Here is a 22,766-nt window from a genome sequence, read left to right on the forward strand (position 1 = left end):
TGGGAACAGTTTCTCTCTATCTACTTTGTCTCGACCCCTCATTATTTTGAACACCTCTATCAAATCTCCTCTCAAACTTCTCTGCTCTAAAGAGAACAACCCCAGCTTCTCCAGTCTATCCACGTAGCTGAAGTCCCTCATCCCTGGAACTACTCTTATAAATCTTTTCTGCACCCTCTCTAAGGCTTTCACATCATTTCCTAAAGTGCGGTGCCCAGAATTGGATACAATATTCCAGTTGAGGGCGAGCCAGTGTTTTATAAAGTTTCATCATAACTTCCATGCTTTTATACTCTATGCTTCTATTTATGAAGCCCAGGATCCCGTATGCTTTTTTAAACCACTTTCTCAACCTGCCTGCCACCTTCAATGATTTGTGCACATATATCACCAGGTCTCTCTGTCCATGCATGCCCTTTAGAATTGTACCCTTTAATATATATTGCTTCTCCTTATTCTTCCAACCACTTTTCTGTGTTAAATTTCATCTGCCACGTGTCCGCCCATTTCATCAGCCTGTCTATGTCTTCTTGAAGTCTATCGCTATCCTCCTCACTGTTCACTTTACTTCCAAGTTTTGTGTCATCTGCAAATTTTGAAATTGTGCTCTGTACACGTACATCCAAATCTTTAACATATATCAAGAAAAGCTGTGGTCCTAGTACCGACCCCTGGAGAACATCACTGTATACTTTCCTCCAATTTAAAAACAACCGTTCACCCTACTCTCTGTGTCCTGTCACTTCATCAATTTCGTATCCATGCTGCCACTGTCCCTTTTATTCCTTGGGGTTCAACTTTGCTGGCACTTTATTATGTGGCACTTTATCAAACGCCTTTTGGAAGTCCATGTACCCCACATCAACCGCATTGTCCTCATCAACCCTCTCTGCTACCTCATCATAAAACTCAATCAAGTTAGTTAAACATGATTTGCCTTTAACAAATCCATGCTGGCTTTCCTTAATTAATCCATACTTGTCCAAGTCACTGTTAATTTTGTCTTTAAGATTATTGTTTCTAAAACCTTCCCCACTACCGAGATTAAACTGATTGGCCTGTAGTTGCTGGGTTTATCTTTACACCCTTTTTTGAACAAGGATGTAACATTTGCAATTCTCCAGTCCTCTGGCATCAGCCCCGTATCTAAGGAGGATTGGAAGATTATGGCCAGTAGCTCCACCTTTACTTCCCTCAGCATCCTGGGATGCATCCCATCCGGTTCTGGTGACTATCTACTCTTAAGTACAGGACCAGGCAACTCATTCATTTTTTTGTTGCAACAATTAAAAACAAAGAAAGCTGGAACAAGAAAAACCTCCCCAGCTTGAATCATTTCATTCTATATTAGGAACCACAATTTTCAGTTCCCCCTTAATTTTGTGCCCAGAAGCCTCTATTCCCCAGTAGTCTGCCTAGGGTTGTACCATTTATAAAACTAACCATAATATTTAAGAACCTAAAAGTGAGAATGCTAACTTTTAAAGTTCAAACCAAATCTAGGCCTCATTGGAATAAACATAGTACAAGTTTTCCAATATTAAAATCTTGTCTGTACTTAAAAACTATTTGTGATCATTACAGGAGCTTAAATCTCAATAAGATGGACGCCAACTGTTTCATCATCATCATATCATTCAATATCATGCAATTCAAGTATTTCAACATTAACTCACCAACTTCCGGACATCTTCGGACCAGACTTCACCTTTTTCTGGCTGTTCTACACACAGTGAGACACCCAACAGCTGCGTGAAAAGCAGATTCAAACCGTCCATACAGGCCCCCAGCGAAAAAAATGGGCTATATAGACTAGGCTCTATGTTAAACCTGAAAATGAGGCAGATGAGAGCATTAGAAACTAATTTTTTCAAACAATAGGTTTCACCACTTTCCTCAAGCAGTGCAAGAGGCTTTACAGCAGATATAAATACATATTGCCCACTTACTTGTGCCAAACATGACAGATACATACATAGAAACATAGAAAATAGGTGCAGGAGCAGGTCAATCGGCCCTTTGAGCCTGCACTGCCTTCAATATGATCATGGCTGATCATGCAACCTCAGTACCCCACCTTGCCTTCTCTCCATACCCCCTGATCCCTTTAGCCGTAAGGGCCACATCTAACTCCCTTTTGAATATGTCCAACGAATTGGACTTAACAACTTTCTGTGGCAGAGAATTCCACAGGTTCACAACTCTCTGGGTGAAAAAGTTTCTCCTCATCTCGGTCCTATATGGCTTACCCCTTATCTTTAGACTGTGTCCCCTGGTTCTGGACTTCCCCAACATCAGGAACATTCTTCTGCATCTAACCTGTCCAGTCCCATCAGAATTTTATAAGTTTCTATTAGATCCCCTGTCATTCTTCTAAATTCCAGTGAGTATAAGCCTAGCCGATCCAGTCTTTCCTCATATGTCAGTCCTGCCGTCCTGGGAATCGTATTTCACAGAATTAAAATCCAGCGTGCAAAAGAAAGAGAAATAATTTATCTCCCTTTCCTTTAACAACCTATTTAAACTGTGAGGGATTTTATCCTTACCTGTCTGACGGAAACCAGAAGGACACGCATTTAAAATCCACTAGGTGACTTAACTGTTGATGTCCCGTCTGGATTCTGTCTTTGTCAATTTTTACTGGAACATCTGGACAGGTGATTAAGCTGCCTCTCAAAGCCGATGGGTGCAAACAAGCCATCAGGTCAACTTTAATTTTAACTCTGGCCTGAACAGTGAAGCCACAGGCGTGACCAGGTGAAGGCCTGGCAGAAGAGGAATAGCAGCAGAAGAGGCCATTCAAGGTAATTTCTTTTACTTACCTATATGGGGCCAGGAGGAGCCAGTAGGAATTGCTCCAGGTCCCACAAGAACAATTTAGACTTTCCCTTTCCCCTGATTTCCATCCCACCCTGCTGCAAGATACCCCCGGAAACCTCGTCTCCACATTTACCCAAGTGCCAGCAGGTGGCCTTTGATCACCGATATTCCGCAGGCCAGCAGTCACTTCGCACCCACAAGTCAGCCAGCAGCATGTGAATGAAGTTTGCCGGTTATGATGCCAGGTGGGAAATTAATTGATCGCCACAGTTTCGCGCTTGAAGCCCATTAGGAGTTATAACGGATCCCTATTCTTAAAAGTTAATATGGTCTCCACTTCAATCATTAACTGTAGTATTACATTCCATAGCCTCACAACCATGTGAAATACGTTACTTTGAATCTATGTCCCCTTGTTCTGGATTCATTAATAATTGGAAAACATTTGTTTCAACAGGACATGTTAAATTGCAACACCTAAAGCTCTGGTCCCTTTGATCATGGGGACCAATCAGGTCTTGTGGAGGACAAGTCACACCTAGCAGTTTCTCTGGAATGTGTAATTGGAACCACCCTGCCCATGTAATCAATGACTTTGCAAAGTGTAATTCGAGTCATTCTGACTGTCGACACCAGACAGAACAAAGCTCACTTGGAACAGACAAGGCTCACTCTCACGGGTTAAGATCTCCCATCCCTCAAACAAGTTCATGCCCCCACCCCCCAAGTTCGTGACCTCCTCCTCCTAGCCCAAGTTCCTGACCTACTCCACCCCATGCCCCGCCCAGGTGCCTGACCTTCCCCCCACCTGAGTTCTTGTCCTTCTCCCCTATCCAAGTTCCTGATCTTCTCCCTCCCATCCCGGCTTCCCGACCTTCTCCCCCTGCCCAAGTTCCTGACCTTCTCCCTCCCACCCCGGCTTCCCGACCTTCTCCCCCTGCCCAAGTTCCTGACCTTCTCCCTCCCACCCCGGCTTTCCGACCTTCTCCCCCTGCCCAGGTTTCTGCCCTCTTCCCCCAATAAACCCCCAGCTCCTTGGGTTCCTGACATTCTTCTCCTGTCCAGGTTCCTCCAGCCACGTATTCATCCCCCAACAAGTTCCTGTCCTGCGCCCGCCCCCCCCCCCCCCCCGCCCCCATAGATGGGGCATTGTGTGTGGGTCACAGATTGTTAACAGGTTTAATGGATATGAAGTGAATAGTGACAGTGTCGTAACTTCCGGGTTTCGTCCAGTCCAGTGATGTCACTTGCCACACACACACACGTCAAAATTTTAAACATCTCTATCAAATCATGCCATAATCTCCTTTGTTCTTATGAAAACAACCTGAATGTTTCACATCTTTGTTCATTATTTGGATTTTCTCACACCAGGCAGCGTCCTGGTGAATCTGCACTGTACTGTCTCTATTGCCTCAACATCCTTCCTATAGTGTGGAGCCCAAAACTACACGCACAGCACCAATCATAGTCTTGCTTGGATTTTACATAGATTCACCATTACATCTCACTTTTATATTCTATGGGCTAGAACCTCCACTTTAGTGCTTATTTCCGGCGTGGGCGTTAAAAAAAGGTTTTCAGGTCGCCGACTTCTCACCCATTCTCAAAACACCTAGTTTACAATTTTTGAAAATGAGCATTACCACGAGCGAAATCAAATGGGCGGTAGAGTTAAATTTTTTTGACCTTCTGCCGTAAAGTGTGGCCGTCCTTAGCAACAGCATGGCATCGCTCGATTCCCACAACATCCGAACACGCCCGCCGGAACCAAACCACCAACGTGCAACGCCCAGAAAAATCGCCAGGGCGTAAGTTTGGCTTCAACGGAAGCCCGTCCAGATCGCTGAGGGAACCACCCTGTAAAAAGCTGCTTAAACAGGGCAGTAGGTGAGTACTCTGCATGGAAAGGTAAGTTAAAGGTTCTTTATTTTTTTTAAATTTTAAAATGGCAATTCGGTGTAAAAGTGTCTTGGGAATGCATTTTACGTTTTTATTTTTTTTTAATTGAAATTTTTTAAAATAAGTTTCCCCCCCTCCCTAGACCCAACCGCAGCCTCGGACTTAAATACTTACCGTCCATTCCGGTAAGAACCACCCATTTTACTTAGTTTCCCCTTAACCGCCGAGAAAACCACCGATAATAAAGGTGCAATGCCCATTTTCTCACCGGGCAATTAGTTTTAATTAGTTTAAACATAAAAGTGGAAATTCTCACCAGCGTTACCAAAAGTTAGCGGTTTTTCTGAGCGGCAAAACGGGCATTGAGGGGCGCATAGGAAAGTCTAGCCCCTTCTCTTTTGTAAACCTGTTAAGTATCCCTGCTAATTTCCATTTATCCTCAACTAACTCACTATCCTCTCCTCTTAGGGGTCCCACTTCACCCGTAACAATTTTCTGTTTAGTGGTGTATTTATAGAATACTTTACTGTTCTTTCTAAAAAAAAATTGAGAGTCTCTCCTCATACTCCCTCCTAGCTTACATTATCATTCTCTTATCTTCTTTCGTAAGGTTCTTATATTCACTCATTTTTATATTAACTAAAGGCCCCATGTGCCGCGTTCTTCAATTTTAGTTTGATTCTAACACCTATCAACAAATAAAGTATGCTGTATGTTAATTAGGCTGGAAAAGAGAACCATAACAAAACAACCCAACCAAAAAACATTTATTTTTAAATCAGCCAAATCTTGTTCGATCAGATTTTTTGATCATTAAAACATCACCTCAATCTGATTGAAGCCTCATTGTCAATATTATAACCTAGATTAGAAAATGAATATTTTGGTTCCCATAAATTTGCAATAACGAATTATGTCTATTTTCTGCTGCAAGAATGGAAACATACTGATAATCTGTGCGAGACACCAATTATGGGCCCCAAGTTTCCACACGTGGCAAAACAGGCGCCCCTCCGAGCTGGGCGCCCGTTTTTCGCGCCGAAAACGGCGCCTGAAAAAACATGCGCTATTCTCGAGCGCTTTGCAGCTCGATGTCTGCTTGGCGCGGCGCCCAGGGGGCGGAGCCTACCACTCGCGCCGATTTTGTAAGTAGGAGGGGGCGGGTACAATTTAAATGAGTTTTTTTTGTGCCGGCAACCCTGCGCTTGCGCGTTGGAGCGTTCGCACACGCGCAGTGTGAAGGAAACATTGGCACTCGGCCATTTTTAAAAGTGCTGCAGAAAAAGTGAACATTTGTTTATTGAACCCTTGCAAAGGCTTGTATTTTAATTTTCTTGATATTTCTGTGTGTGAGGGTGAGGGAGTGCATTCTGTAATTAAAGATAGACTGTGATAAACGGGACACATGCACTTGTTTGAGACTATTCAAATTCTTTGTAGCTGTTCAATTTTTAACATTTTTTAATAAAACCACATTGCCCTTCCATGATCAGCACTAAAACTTCTTGCAACTTTCTCCCCCTACCGTCGGTCGGTCCCGACGGCAAACCGTTGCCTGAAAGGCCTGCCTGAAGCACTTTCACACAGGTAGGTACATGGTTTATTTAATCTTTTCTTTGCTTATAAATTTTTATTCAGGTTGGATTTATTTGTATAATATTTGTATAAGTATAACTAAGGATTTATTGTAGAATGTAATGACTTCCCTTCCCCGCCTCCCCCCCCACCTCGTTCCCGATGCCTAATTTGTAACCTGCGCCTGATTTTTTAATGTGTAGACAAGGTTTATTCAAGCCTACAAAAATCTTCACTTGCTCCATTCTAAGTTAGTTTGGAGTACGTTTTCACTGTGGAAACTTTCAAATCAGGCGTCAGTGGCCGGACACGCCCCCTTTTGAAAAAAAAATTCTGTTCAAAAGTGAAACTGTTCTACCTGACTAGAACTGCAGAAAACTTAAATGTGGAGAATTGCGATTTCTAAGATACTCCGTTCTCCACCAGTTGCTCCTAAAAATCAGGAGCAAATCATGTGGAAACTTGGGGCCATGTTAACTAGTTTGCTCAACATTCCATTCTGTACGTAAGCATGATCCTGACCAACCTGTGGCTTATCACTGAAATTCTGTCATTCATTCTTACTCCAACATTTCAGTCCTTGGCCTCCTACTTTGCTACAATCGAGCTCAAGACAAACTGAAGACGACATCGAATTTTTCTCTTGGGCACTCTGGTCTGAACATTGTTTTTCTGGTCAATTCTCCGATTCACATTCTCTTCATTTCTGCGGCTATTTTATTCATCTTTTGACCGCCTGACTGAGATGACCGTTGCATACCATCTACAACTTTTAATCTTTTTTCAATTATTTTTGTTTACTTTCTTTCTTTTTTTGGAAAATGTTGTTTTCCCCTCTAATAAGAGCATTGGGATATGCCTCAGGGTCCTCTAGTACCTTGCCCAAATGGCCATTTTTGATTCATCAACCTAAACTGAGAGTGTCAGCAGGGAGAAGAGAGTCATTCACATTTGAGCCTAATCCCATCCATGCAAACATAGTTACAGCCAGGTTCACTAGATATAATCAACTGAAGGAACTTTGGCCAACCCCCACTACCAGCACAAGGGTATTGAGTCTAATTGTAGCATCTCTCTAATGACACCCCTGTACTAATCAGCTCACTCAGCACAAAATAGGTATCAAATCTGGGTCCTTCCTTTTAAAAAAATGTGTTTCTGGAATGTGGATGACATTGGCAAAGTAGTATTTATCACCCATCCCTACTTGCCCCAAGGGCATTAGGTGTTGATTACTCAGTGTGAGACTGGAGTCACACGTAGGCCAACTTGGTAGGGATGGCAAGATCTATTTCCTGAAGGATATTAGTGAACCAATTGAGTTTTTACAGCTACCCGCAGTTTTCAAGTTATTTTTATGGTCTGTATTGCTCAGCTACTCACTGCCTTTGCGAGGTGAGCCAGCGAGAAAACCAGCATCTTCTAAAAACAATCTTTTTACAGTTTATTGATCCCTTTAGTTACCTTTTTGCAATAGTAATTTAGCATATCTGTACTTGACATTCAATTCTTTTTCTTTTGTTTTAATTATTATTCCGATAAAAAGCCTTTCTCTATCAGTTCTAACACAGGGTTCAACCAGGAACTTTAACCAGTTCATTCTCTTTCAGATACTGTGAATTTTCAGCACTTTCAGTTTTTAGCCCCTTTAAATTTTCTACTTAATACAAGACATTTGTGGCTCAGTTGGTAGCACCTTATCTCTGAGTCAGAAGGCTGTGGGTTCAAGTCCCACTCCAGAGACTTTGAGCACAAAAATTTAAGCTGACACTCCAGGGCAGTACTGAAGGAATGCAGCACTGTCAGAGGTGCCGTCTTCTGGATGAGACATTAAACCGAGGCTCTGTCTGCCCTCTCAGATGGACATAAAAGATCTTACGGCACTATTTCAAAGATTATCATTTGTCTCTCAACCAACATCACAAAAACAGATTATCTGTTCATTATCACTGCTGTTTGTGGGACCTTGTTGTGCGCAAATCGGCTGCCACGTTTCCTACATTACAACAGTGACTACACTTCAAAAAGTACTTCATTGGTTGTAAAGCGCTTTGGGATGTCCGGTGGTCATGAAAATCGCTATATAAATGCAAGTCTTGCTTTTCTTTTCATTTCCTCTTAAGTAATTGGAACTGGCATTGTTTGGGCCTATTTCTGGCACTCTTTCACACTAGCATAACAAAATTACATACATAGAGCCATTGAAGTTTACATCACAGAAGGAGGCCACTGAACCTATCGTGCCTGTGCCAACTCTTTGCTACAGCAATCCAAAACAAATCCCTCTGCCCCACTCTTCCCACAGCCCTGTGTCCTCATCTGCCTCCAATATTAATTCAGTTTTTGTTCCTTAAAAGATGCAATGGATTCTGCCTCAGCCACTCCTAGTGGCAAAGTATTCTATATTCTAACAATCCTCTGTGTAAAGAAATTTCTCCTAATCTCTTTGCTCACTCTTTTAGTGACATTTTAAATTGATGACTCCCCAACAAGAAGAAATTAATTAGTTGCCATTTGGAAAAGTATGGGCTAATAAATGAAAGTCAGCACGGATTGCTTAAAGGCATATCGTGTTTGACTAACTTGACCGAGTTCATTGATGAAGTAACACAGAGGGTTGATGAGGGTAGTGTAGGCTGATGTTGTGTATATGGATTTTCAAAGGGTGTTTGACAAGTACCACAAAATAGACTTGTTAGCAAAATTAAAGCACGTGGGATTAAAGGGACAGTGGCAGCATGGATATAAATTGGCGAAGGGACAGAAAGCAGAGGGTACTGGTAAACAATTGTTTTTCAGACTGGAGGGAAGTCTTCAGTGGTGGTCCCCAGTGCCAATGTTCCCTCTAAGATGCATGGCCAATCAGGAGGTCGCTCAGCAGCGCTGCCGTTGAAACATTGAAACATAGAAAATAGGTGCAGGAGTAGGTCATTAGGCCCTTCGAGCCTGCACCATCATTCAGTAAGATCATGGCTGATCATTCACCTCAGTACGCCTTTCCTACTTTCTCTCCAAACCCCTTGATCCGTTTAGCCGTAAGGGCCATATCTAACTCCCCCTTGAATGTATCCAACGAACTGGCATCAACAACTCTCTACGGTACAGAATTCCACAGGTTAACAACTCTCTGAGTGAAGAAGTTTCTCCTCATCTCGGTCCTAAATGGCTTAACCCTTATCCTTAGACTGTGAGCCCTGGTTCTGGACTTCCCCAACATCGGGAACATTCTTCCCTCATCTAACCTATCCAGTCCCGTCAGAATTTTATATGTTTCTATGAGATCCCCTCTTATCCTTTTAAATTCCAGTGAATACAGGCCCAGTCGATCCAGTCTCTCCTCATATGTCAGTCCTGCCATCCCGAGAATCAGTCTGGTGAACCTTTGTTGCACTCCCTCAATAGCAAGAACGCCCTTCCTCAGATTAGGAGACCAAAACTGAATACAATATTCCAGGTGAGGCCTCACCAAGACCCTGTACAACTGCAGTAAGACCTCCCTGCTCCTATACTCAAATCCCCTAGCTATGAAGGCCAACATGCCATTTGCCTTCTTCACCGCCTGCTATACCTGCATGCCAACTTTCAATGATTGATGTACCATGACACCCAGGTCTCGTTGAACCTCCCCTTTTCCTAATCTGCCGCCATTCAGATAATATTCTGCGTTCGTGTTTTTGCCACCAAAGTGGATAACCTCAACGTTTATCCACATTATACTGCATCTGCCATGCATTTGCCCACCCACCTAACCTGTCCAAGTCACTCTGCAGCCTCTTAGCATCTTCCTCACAGCTCAAACCGCCACCCAGCTTAGTGTCATCTGCAAACTTGGAGATATTATACTCAATTCCTTCATCTAAATCATTGATGTATATTGTAAATTGCTGGGGTCCCAGCACTGAGCCCTGTGGCACCCCACTAGTCTCTGCCTGCCATTATGAAAAGGACCCGTTTATCCCAACTCTCTGCTTCCTATCTGGCAACCAGTTCTCTATCCACGTCAATACATTACCCCCAATACCATGTGCTTTAATTTTGCACACCAATCTCTTGTGTGGGACCTTGTCAAAAGCCTTTTGAAAGTCCAAATACACCACATCCACTGGTTCTCCCTTGTCCACTCTACTAGTTACAGCCTCAAAAAATTCTAGATGATTTGTCAAGCATGATTTCCCTTTCATAAATCCATGCTGACTTGGACCAAATGCGTTGCTATTTCATCTTTAATTAATGCTTCCAACATTTTCCCCACTACTGATGTCAGGCTAACCGGTTTATAATTCCCCGTTTTCTGTCTCCCTCCTTTTTAAAAACATTGTGTTACATTAGCTACTCTCCAGTCCATAGGAACTGATCCAGAGTCGATAGACTGTTGGAAAATGATCACCAATGCATCCACTATTTCTAGGGCCACTTCCTTAAGTACTCTGGGATGCAGACTATCAGGCCCTGGGGATTTATCGGCCTTCAAACCCATCCATTTCCCTAACACAATGTCCTGAATAATAAGGATTTCCTTCAGTTCCTCCTTCTCACTAGACCTTCAGTTCCGTAGTATTTCCGGAAGGTTATTTGTGTCTTCCTTCATGAAGACAGAACCCAAGTGTTTGCCCAATTGGTCTGCCATTTCTTTGTTCCCCATTATAAATTCACCTGATTCTGACTGCAAGGGACCTACGGTTTGTCTGCACTAATCTTTCTCTCTTCACATATCTATAGAAGCTTTTGCAGTCAGTTTTTATGTTCCCAGCAAGCTTACTCTCATACTCTATTTTCCCCCTCCTAATTAAACCCTTTGTCCTCCTCTGCTGAATTCTAAATTTCTCCCAGTCCTCAGGTTTGCTGCTTTTTCTGGTCAATTTATATGCCTCTTCCTCGGATTTAACACAATCCTTAATTTCCCTTGTTAGCCACGGTTGAGCTACCTTCCCTGTTTTATTTTTACTCCAGACAGGGATGTACAATTGTTGAAGTTCATCCATGTGATCTTTAAATGTTTGCCATTGCCTATCCACCATCAACCCTTTAAGTATCATTCATCAATCTATCCTAACCAATTCACGTCTCATACCATCGAAGTTACCTTTCCTTGAGATACCGTGCAGCAAATTTAAAGGGCTCGCGCAGGAAACAAAATTAATGGGAATATTGATTAGGACCACTAGTCTTTTTGACATATATTAATGACCTGGACTAGGGTATACAGGGCATAATTTCAAAGTTTGCAGATGATACAAGACTCAGAAATGTTGTAAACAATGAGGAGGATAGAAACAGACTTCAGGGGATAATAGACAAACTCGGAAGACACATGGCAGATGAAATTTAATGCAGAGAAGTGTGAAGTGATCCAACTTTGTAGGAAGAACATGGAGGGGCAATGGTACAATTTTAAAAGGGTGCAGGAACAGAGAGACCTGGGACTGCATGTACAGAAATCTTTGTAGGTGGCAGGAGAAGTTGAGAGGACTTTAAAAAAGCATATGGAATCCTTGGCTTTATTAATAGAGAAAAAAGCAAGGAAGTTATGCTAAATCTCTATAAAACACTGGTTAGATGACAGCTGGAGTATTGTGTTCAATTCTGGGCATCACACTTTTGGAAGTATGTCAAGGCCTTGGAGATGCAGCAGAAGAGATTTAGTAGAATGGTGACAGGGATGAGGGATTTCAGTTATGTGGAGAGACTGGAGAAACTGGGATTGTTCTCCTTAGAGCAGAGAAGGTTAAGAGCAGATTTGAGAGAGATGTTCAAAATCATGAAACATTTTGTTAAAGAGTAAATAAGGAGAAACTGTTTCCAGTGGCAGAAAGATCAGTAACCCAGAGGACATAGATTTAAGGTGATTGGCAAAAGAACAGAGGTGAAATGAGGAAACTTTTTTTTTAAACACAGCGAGTTGTTGTGATCTGGAATGCAGTGCCTGAAAGTAGATTCAATTGTAACATTCAAACGAGAATTGAATAAATATGTGAAGGGAAAAAATATTACAGGGCTATGAAAAAAAATAGGGGAGTGGGATTAATTGTTTGGCTCTACCAAAAGAGCCAACATAGGCACGATGGGCCAAATGGACTCCTTCTGTGCTGTATCATTCGATGATTCTATGAAATTGTCTTTCTCTAGTCATACTTTAAAAAACCATAATGAAACCTATTCTAAGACATCTTTGTTTCAGTGGAAATAGTCCCAATATCTCAAGGTTCTGCTCATAACCATAATTTCCAACCCCGGTATCATCCTGGAAGATTTACTATGTTTGCACTGTACAACTTTAACATCCTTTCTATAATGGGGTGCCTAAAACGGCGCACAGTACTCTTAACTGCGGACGAACCAATGTTTGGCATAAATTCATCATTCTTTCTTTACTCGTACTCTATGCTCCTATTTATAAAACACCAAATACGATTGACATTTTTTATGGCTTGATCTGCCTACACTCTTATTTTCAGGGAATTATGTATTGAACCCTCTTCATGCAAACCTTCAGCATTTATCAATTATGTGTATTTCTATTCCTTTTTGCTCATTCTGCAAACCTGCCTATATATTTTTTTATTCATTCATGGAATGTGGGCGTCGCTGACAAGGCCAGCATTTATTGTCATCCCTAATTGCCCTTGCGAAGGTGGTGGTGAGCCGCATTCTTAAACTGCGACAGTCCTTGTGGTGAAGATACTCCCACAGTGCTGTTAGGGAGGGAGTTCTAGGATTTTGACCCAGCGACAAGGAAGGAACAAAAATATAGTTCCAAGTCAGGATGGTGTGTAACTTGGTAATGGTATTGCCATGTGCCTGCTGCCCTTGTCCTTCTAGGTAGTAAAGGTCGTGGGTTTGGGGGGTGCTGCCAAAGAAGCCATTGGCGAGTTGCTGCAGTAAGTCTTGTAGATGGTACACAGAAGCTACGGTGTGCTGGTGGCAGGGAGTGAATGTTTATGGTGGTGAATGGGGTGCCAATCAAGCGGGCTGCTTTGTCCTGGATGCTGTTGTTAGAGCTGCACTCATCCAGGCAAGTGGAGAGTATTCCGTCAGACTCCTGACTTGTGCCTTGTAGATGATGGAAAGGCTTTGGGGAGTCAGGAGGTGAGACACTCGCCTCAGAATACCCAGCCTCTGACCTGCTCTTGTAGCCACAGTATTTATGTGGCTGGTCCAGTTAGGTTTCTGGTCAATGGTGACCCCCAGGATGTTGATAGTGGGGATTCAACGATGGTAATGCCATTGGATGTCATGGAGCGGTGGTTAGACTCTCGCTTGTTGGAGATGGTCATTGCCTGACACTTTTGTGATGCGAATGTTACTTGCCACTTATCGTCCAAGTCTTGCTGCATGCAGGCATGGACTGCTTCATTATCTGAGGAGTAGTGAATGGAACCGAACACTACGTAATCATCAGCAAACATCCCCACTTCTGATCTTACGATGGAGGGAATAATAACCAATGCTCTCTTAAATCAGCCAACTTTTTTCTGGACCTCCACCAGGTCCTCTCCTAAATTGCGCAGACACCTTATCTGTTGCATATTGCTGCTACTTCTGCCATCAAGAAATTTGGGCCTTTGTTCTATGATTATGCTTACCGACACTTGTAGAGCCTCATTGTTAAATTGGATTGTTCTCTGTTGCATTCAGACATTTTCTGTTTAAAAACCACATACTTTTTCACTAGAAAAACTTTCAAAATTTACCAGTTAAGTGGTTTGTTAATTGCTTCAGAAGCATTAAAGGATTGTTATAAGAACATAAGAATTAGGAACAGGAGTAGACCATCTAGTCCCTCGAGCCTGCTCCGCCATTCAACAAGATCATGGCTGATCTGGCCGTGGTCTCAGCTCCACTTACCCGCCCGCTCCCCGTAACCCTTAATTCCCTTATTGGTTAAAAATCTATCTATCTGTGATTTGAATACATTCAATGAGCTAGCCTCAACTGCTTCCTTGGGCAGAGAATTCCACAGATTCACAACCCTCTGGGAGAAGAAATTCCGTCTCAACTCGGTTTTAAATTGGCTCCCCCGTATTTTGAGGCTGTGCCCCCTAGTTCTAGTCTCCCTGACCAGTGGAAACAACCTCTCCGCCTCTATCTTGTCTATCCCTTTCATTATTTTAAATGTTTCTATAAGATCACCCCTCATCCTTCTGAACTCCGAGTAAAGACCCAGTCTACCCAATCTATCATCATAAGGTAACCCCCTCATCTCCGGAATCAGCCTAGTGAATCATCTCTGTACCCCCTCCAAAGCCAGTATATCCTTCCTTAAGTAAGGTGACCAAAACTGCACGCAGTACTCCAGGTGCGGCCTTACCAATACCCTATACAGTTGCAGCAGGACCTCCCTGCTTTTGTACTCCATCCCTTTCGCAATGAAGGCCAACATTCCATTCGCCTTCCTGATTACCTGCTGCACCTGCAAACTAACTTTTTGGGATTCATGCACAAGGACCCCCAGGTCCCTCTGCACCTCAGCATGTTGTAATTTCTCCCCATTCAAATAATATTCCCTTTTGCAGTTTTTTTTCCCCAAGGTGTATGACCTCACACTTTCCGACATTGTATTTCATCTGCCAAACCTTAGCCCATTCGCTTAACCTATCCAAATCTCTTTGCAGCCTCTCTGTGTCCTCTACACAACCCGCTTTCCCACTAATCTTTATGTCATCTGCAAATTTTGTTACACTACACTCTGTCCCCTCTTCCAGGTCATCTATGTATATTGTAAACAGTTGTGGTCCCAGCACCGATCCCTGTGGCACACCACTAACCACCGATTTCCAACCCGAAAAGGACCCATTTATCCCGACTCTCTGCTTTCTGTTAGCCAGCCAATTCTCTATCCATGCTAATACATTTCCTCTGACTCCACGTACCTTTATCTTCTGCAGTAACCTTTTGTGTGGCACCTTATCGAATGCCTTTTGGAAATCTAAAAACACCACATCCATCGGTACACCTCTATTATTGCAGGTATGTGGCTCAGTATCAAAGTTTTAATCTCATAATACTCCTGTGAAGTGCCTTGCGACGTTTCACTTTGTTAAAGGTGCTATATAAATAAAAGTTGTTGTTGTTGAGGGAAGGTCATTGATGAAGCAACTGAAGATGTTTGGGCCTAGGACACTGCCTGAGGAACTCCTGCATTAATGTCCCAGGACTGAGATGATTGACCTCCAACAACCACAACCATCTTCCTTTCTGCTAGGTATATCTCCAGCCAGTAGTGAGTTTTCCCTGATTCCCATTGACTTCAAATTTACTTGGACTCCTTGATGCTACACTTGGTCAAATTCTGCCTTGATCTCAAGGGCAGTTACTCTCACCTCACCTCTGGAATTCAGCTCCTTTGTCCATGTTTGCACCAAGGATGTAATGAGGTCTGGAGCTGAGTGGTCTTGGCGGAACCCAAACAAAGCATTGGTGAACAGGTTATTGGTGAGTAAGTGCCGCTTGATAGCACTTTCGAGGGCAACTTCCATCACTTTGCTGATGATTGAGAGTAGACTGATGGGGCGGTAAGTGACCAGATTGGATTTGTCCTGCTTTGTGAACAGGACATAGCTGGGCAGTTTTCCATATTGATGCCAATGTTGTAACTGTACTGGAACAGCTTGGCTAGAGAAGCGGCTATTTCTGGAGCACAATTCTTCAGCATAACAGCTGGGATGTTGCCAGGGCCCATAGCATTTGCTGTATCCAGTGTGCTCAGCTGTTTCTTGATATCACGTGGAGTGAATCGAATTAGCTGAAGACCTGCTTCTGTGATAGTGGGGACCTCAGGAGGATGCCGTTATGGATCATTCACACTTCCTGAAGTCTTTACAGTTTTCCTCATTGTTGCCAAACCTCATACTTTAATGTCTTCAGCAAACTTTAAGATTGTGCTCCCTATGTCCAAGTTCTAATTCATTTATATGTACCAAGAGCAAAAGTAGACTCTGCACTGACCCATAGGGTGCACAACTTCTAACCCTTCTCCAAATTAAGCATCCGATATTTAACCTAACTCTCTCTGTTGCTCGTCAATCAACTTCCTATCCATGCTGTTACATTTCCTCTTGTATGCCTGAATAGAATCCATGTTCGTACAATAACATGTCAAACCTTACACTTCACACTCATTAGGATAGATGTGCAAGAAAATACTGTTGAAATGGTTTGTCATGAAACCTTCTATAGAAACTAACAAGAATGGTACAATAAAATTTTAGGCCAGATTTTGCAGTCAGCAGCGAAATGACGGTGCTCGCCACTGGCCACTGACCTCGAAGAGAGCGGCCCACAAAGATCTAGCGATCTCTATAGCAGCATGTCACCTTTCCTTAGATGAAGGGACCAAGTGTAATGTATCTAGGTTTGCTGACGATACAAAGCTAGGTGGGAAAGTAAGCTGTGAGGTGAGTGGAAAAGGGTTTTAGACAGGTTCAATGAGTGGGCAAGAAGGTGGCAGATCAAGTATAATGTGGGGAAATGTGATGTTATTCACTTTAGTAGAAAGAATAGAAAAACAGAATATTTTTTAGATGGTGAGAAACTGTTAAATATTGGTGTTCAGAGGGATTTGGGTGTCCTTGTACACTAAACACAGAAAGTTTGCAGGTACAGCAAGCAATCAGGAAGGCAAATGGTATGTTGACCTTTATTGCAAGGGTGTTGGAATACAAGAGTAAGGAAGCCTTGATGCAATTGTACAAGGCTTTGGTGAGATCACGCCTGAAGTACTGTGTACAGTTTTGGTATCCTAAGGAAGGAGATACTTGCCTTAGAGGGGGTGCAACAAAGGTTTACTAGGTTGATTCCTGGGATGAGAGGGTTGTCCTTTATGGAGAGATCGAGCAGAAGGGGCGTAAGCTCTCTGGAGTTTAGAAGAATGAGACGGGATCTCATTGAAAGATATAAGATTCTGAGAGGGCTTGGCAGGGTAGATGCTGAGAGGCTATTTCCCCTGGCTGGAGAGGCTAGAACTAGGGGGTATAGTCTCAGGATAAGGGGTCAGCCATTTAGGACTGAGATGAGGAGAAAGTACTTCACTTAAAGGGTTGTGAATGTTTGGAATTCTCTACCCCAAAGGGCTGTGGATGCTCAGTCGTTGAGTACATTGAAGGCTGAGATTGATAGATTTTTGGACTCTAGGGGATTCAAGGGATTTGGGGATCGGGTGGAAAAGTGGAGCTGAGGTTGAAGATCAGCCATAATCTTATTGAATGGCGGAGCAGGCTCAAAAGGGCTCGACGGCCTACTCCTGTTCCTATTTCTTAAGTTTGCTGACATTAATTTCATTCTAGCGCCATGGATAGGGGATCTCAGGCGTCCAGCAACAGTGATGTCATCAATCAGGTTAAGGAGCCAATCACATTGAAGAATTCTCACAGAGCGCAAACCAGGCAGTAAAAAGGTTTTATGATTCACTTTTTAATACTTTTACAGAAAGCAAAATAAAGATTGGGACATACACATGGATTATGGTAGAAGCTGAAATATCACAAACAAACTTTAATTTGTTTTATTTTTAAAATTATAGAATTTTTATCATGTAATGTAGGAATCATAGAATAGAATCATCGAATGTTTAAAGCCTGGAGGAAGGTTATTCGGCCCACTGAGCCTGTGCCGGCTCTCTGCAAGAGCAAATTTTTTAATATTGCAAAAAAAAAAAATGTTTTTGTATGTAAATTATTTTTCTTTCAGGTTACTGCACAAGATAAAAGTTCATGGGGTTGGGGGTAATATATTAGCATGGATAGAGGATTGGCTAATGAACAGAAAACAGAGAGTAGGGATAAATGGTTCATTCTCGGGTTGGCAATCAGTAACCAGTGGGGTGCCGCAGGGATCAGTGCTGGGACCCCAACTATTTACAATCTACATTAACGAAGGGACCGAGTGTAACGTAGCCAAATTTGCTGACAATACAAAGATGGGAGGAAAAGCAATGAGTGAGAACACAAAAAATCTGTAAAAGGACATAAACAGGCTTAGTGAGTGGACAAAAATTTGGCAGATGGATTATAATGTTGGAAAGTGTGAGGTCATGCACTTTGGCCGAAAAAAATCAAAGACCATGTTATTATTTAAATGGAGAAAGATTGCAAAGTTCTGCAGTACAGCGGGACCTGGGGATACTTTTGCATGAAACACAAAAGGTTAGTATGCAGGTCCAGCAAGTGATCAGGAAGGCCAATGAAATCTTGGCCTTTATTGCAAAGGGGATGGAGTATAAAAGCAGGGCAGTCTTGCTGCAGTTGTACAGGGTATTGGTGAGGCCACACCTGGAATACTGCGTGCAATTTTGGTTTCCATATTTATGAAATGGATATACTTGCTTTGGAGGCAGTCAGAAAGGTTCACTCGGTTGATTCCAGAGATGAGGGGGTTGACTTATGAGGACAGGTTGAGTAGGATGGGCCTCTACTCATTGGAATTCAGAAGAATGAGAGGTGATCTTATCGAAACGTATAAGATTATGAGGGGGCTTGACAAGGTGGATGCAGAGAGGACATTTCCACTGATGGGGGAGACTAGAACTAGAGGGCATAATCTTAGAATAAGGGGCCGCCCATTTAAAACCGAGATGAGGTGAAATTTCTTCTCTGAGGGTTGTGGATCTGTGGAATTCGCTGCCTCAGAGAGCTGTGGAAGCTTGGACATTGAATAAATTTAAGACAGATATAGACAGTTTCTTAAACGATAAGGGAATAAGGGGTTATGGAGAGCGGGCAGGGAAGTGGACCTGAGTCCATGATCGGATCAGTCATGATCGTATTAAATGGCGGAGTAGGCTCGAGGGGCCGTATGACCTACTCCTGCTCCTATTTCTTATGTTCTTATCCAACACCCTTTTGAAAGCTGTGATTCAATCTGTCTCCACCACCCTTTCAGCCAGTGCATCCCAGATCCTAACCACTCGCTGGGTAAAAAAGATTTTTCTTATGTCACCTTTGGTTCTTTTGACAATCACCTTAAATCTGTGTCTTCTGGTTCTCGACCCTTCTGCCAATGGAAAGAGTTTCTCTCTTATCTACTCTGTCTGGACCCCTCACGATTTTGAACACCCTATCAAATCTCCTCTGAATCTTCTCTGCTCTATGGAGAACAACCCCAGCTTCTCCAGTCTATCCACGTAACTGAAGACCCTCATCCCTGGAATCATTCTCATAAATCTTTTATGCACCCTCTCTAAGGCCTCCACTTCCTTCCTAAAGTGCAGTGCCCAGAATTGGACACAATATTCCAGTTGAGGCCAAACCAGTGTTTTATACAGATTCATCATAATTTCCATTCTTTTGTACTCTACGGTCAGACATGAGTGTACCCCGCACAATGGTGATGAGTGTGAAAGGAATTGCTTGTGCATTGCAGGGATGCTTTATGGTGCTGGAGTGGGGTGGTGCCAACCTGGCGCATCATGTGGCAGCCAGGGTGTACAGCATCAAGTGAAATAAATGTGGCCATGGTGAGGCCATCCTTGGCATCCCAGCCAGCAATGTGGTCGAGTGCTGATGCCCTGTGTCCTGTGCAGCATCAGATGATTGCGGATAAGGTTGGTGTTGTTGTTGGTGACGTTGTTGGTGACGCTGGTGTATTTAGTGATGTTGGTGTTGGGGGAACAAGGTGCGATTTTTTCAAGGGCACCGATGCTACTGGAATAGATAGCAGCTGAAGTTGAGATGACAGAAGCGATCCGTCAATAGTTAGGTTATATTGCCTCTCCTTATTCTTTCTACCAAAATGTATCACTTCACACTTTTCTGTGTTAAATTTCATCTGTGCACATGTCCGCTCATTCCATCAGCCTGTTGAAGTCCTCTTGAAGTCTATCACTATCCTCCTCACTGTTCACTACATTTCCATGTATACCTACATCCAAGTCATCAACATATTATCAAGAAAAGCAGTGGTCCTATTACCAACCCCTGGGGAACACCACTGTATGTCTTCCTCCAGTCTGAAAAACAAGTCTAGTGGGAGAGGTTGCCCCGAGGAGATGACAGTGAATAGAGAATTCACTGCAAACTCTTCTAAACTACATACAGTTCAAAAGTGTCTTCCAAATCCTGAAGGCTTCAGCTTCTGAGATTAGAAAGTGAACAGCTGTGAAATGGGAGCTTTTATAACACTTCTGCAGCTGTCAACTAGTCAAAGCAATGGAAAATCACTGAGAACCCGACACACTTACCTGGCGTGAAATCCGAGGGATGGCAAATTAGTTAAAAACGTGATAAAATGTTAAGTGCCTCGTAAAATTAATTTAAATTACCTTTAAAGTGCCTTATAACGATCTTAACTGCTTGGTGTCGGGTCTGCGATCTGCAGGCAGACCAGACCCAACACTTGAGAAACTGTCAAGGAGGCTGGTTCAGAGCGGACTTCTGACCTGCTGTCAATCAGGGCCATTTTGACAGTGGGTCCACCTCCAAACCGGCCCTCGCAGCGCTGGGAAGATTCCGGCCTATACTTCTATTCTTGAAGCCCAGGACCTGTAAGCTTTTTTAACTGCTTTCTCAAACTGCCCTATCACCTTCAACGATTTGTGCACATATAGCCCTACGTCTCTCTGTTCATGCACGCCCTTTAGTATTGTACCCTTTAGTTTCTATTGCCTCTCCTCATTCTTTCTACCAAAATGCATCACTTCACACTTTTCTGCGTTAAATTGCATCTGTGCACGTGTCTGCCCATCTCTGTCCTCTTGACGTCTATCACTATCCTCCTCACTATTCACTATATTTCCATGTATACCCACATCCAAGTCATCAACATATATCAAGAAAAGCGTACTATGGTACTATCCCCCGGGGGATCATCACTATATACCTTCCTCCAGTCTGAAAAACAACTGTTCACCACTACTCTCTGTTTCCTGTCAATTAGCCAATTTCGTATCTATGTTGCCACTGTCCCTCTTATTCCATGAGCTTCAACTTTGCTGGCAAGCCTATTATGTGGCACTTTATCAAACGCCTTTTGGAAGTCCATGTGCACCACGTCAATCTCGTCAACCCTCTCTGTTACCTCATCAAAAAATCAAGTTCATTAAACACGATTTGCCTTTAACAAATCCGTGCTGGCTTTCCTTAATTAATCCATACTTGTCCAAGTGACAGTTAATTTTGTCCCTGATTATCGTTTCTAAAAGCTTCCTCACTGCCGAGGTAAACTGATTGGCCTATAGTTGCTGGGTTTATCCTTACACCCCTTTTTGAACATTTACAATTCTCCAGTCCTCTGGCACCAGCCCCATATCGAAGAAGGATTGGAAGATTAGCCACTTAGCCAATTTCATATCCAGGAAATGAGACTCCACATATAAAATTCGTTTTTCAGGGCCAGAGAGGTTGTTCAGCAGTAATTCTGACTTAGTACGCTGTTAAAAAATCAGTTGCACCTCATTAAACAAGGGTTAACTTTTTGAAAGGTTTTTACTACAAGAATTGAGCGTAAAAAGTTGAAGTTCACGGTAATTCACTGATACTGTGTTGACTGTATCTGCGAGGACTACACAGCACATTCTGTGGAGGAGCAGGATAATATTGACAGCAACTTCAGGATTTCTGCGTTTAACTCCGGATGTGCAGACTCCCGAAGTTGCTGTCAATTTTACAGAGTAATGACAGCTAACTCTGGTAGTTTTGCCACGATTACAACCTCAAATTGCAGGCCTTTATACTTCGCAAAAACCCTTTTTTATTATTAGCTTTAAAATGTTTAATTTATTTTTCACGAAAATCAGTAGTCTATATATTAAACTACCTTGAATAGCATTCACACTTGCTTTCAACAAACTTTGCTTTTTGTTATGATTTTTGGTCACACCTTTGTGGCAATATGAAATGGTTTGCCAAGAAAACATATATACTAATGTTGTTCTAAGTATAACAAACAAGAATGGCACATTGTAACATATGTCAACATTTCCCACTCAATTTTGCTATTCTAACTTTTACAATGTAGTTGCAGGCGCTGGCTATTAAATGGCTCTGTGAAACAAGTTCTTAAAGTTACTCTCACAACTCCATTACCAGCTTGCTTAGAAAAAGCAACATTAACTGACTGTGAGCAACAATAAGGGCAACTTGCTCATATAAAATAATGTTGTCCATTATAGAATTTGCTTAGTTCTTTTCCATAGCAGTGAGGATTAGAAATGGCCATTAAGAACATAAGAAATAGGAGCAGGAGTAGGCCATTTGGCCTCTTGAACGTGCTCCGTCATTTAAAAAGATCATGGCTGATCTGATCATGGACTGAGCTCTACTTTCCTGCCCGCTCCCCTTAACCCTTTATTGCCTTATCGGTCAAAAATCTATCGCCACCTTAAATATATTCAATGACCCAACCTCCACAGCTCTCTGGGGCAGAGAATTCCACAGATTTACAACCCTCAGAGAAGAAATTTTGCCTCATCTCAGTTTTAAATGGGCGGCCCCTTATTCTAAGACTAGTTTTAGTTTCCCCTCTGAGTGGAAATATCC

General features: G+C 42.7%; 1 protein-coding gene across 1 annotated transcript in view; it reads right to left on the reverse strand.

The window, feature by feature from the left end:
- The window catches only part of LOC139275151 (mitochondrial intermediate peptidase-like), a 306,230-nt gene that overhangs the window by 137,024 nt on the left and 146,440 nt on the right, over positions 1-22,766 (reverse strand). The window contains exon 11 of the mRNA XM_070892217.1: positions 1,677-1,830. Coding sequence (XP_070748318.1) covers positions 1,677-1,830 — 154 coding nt within the window. The remainder of the gene's footprint in view (positions 1-1,676; positions 1,831-22,766) is intronic.

The sequence above is a fragment of the Pristiophorus japonicus genome, chromosome 10 (genome assembly GCF_044704955.1).
Source record: "Pristiophorus japonicus isolate sPriJap1 chromosome 10, sPriJap1.hap1, whole genome shotgun sequence".
Taxonomy (NCBI): Eukaryota; Metazoa; Chordata; class Chondrichthyes; family Pristiophoridae; genus Pristiophorus; species Pristiophorus japonicus.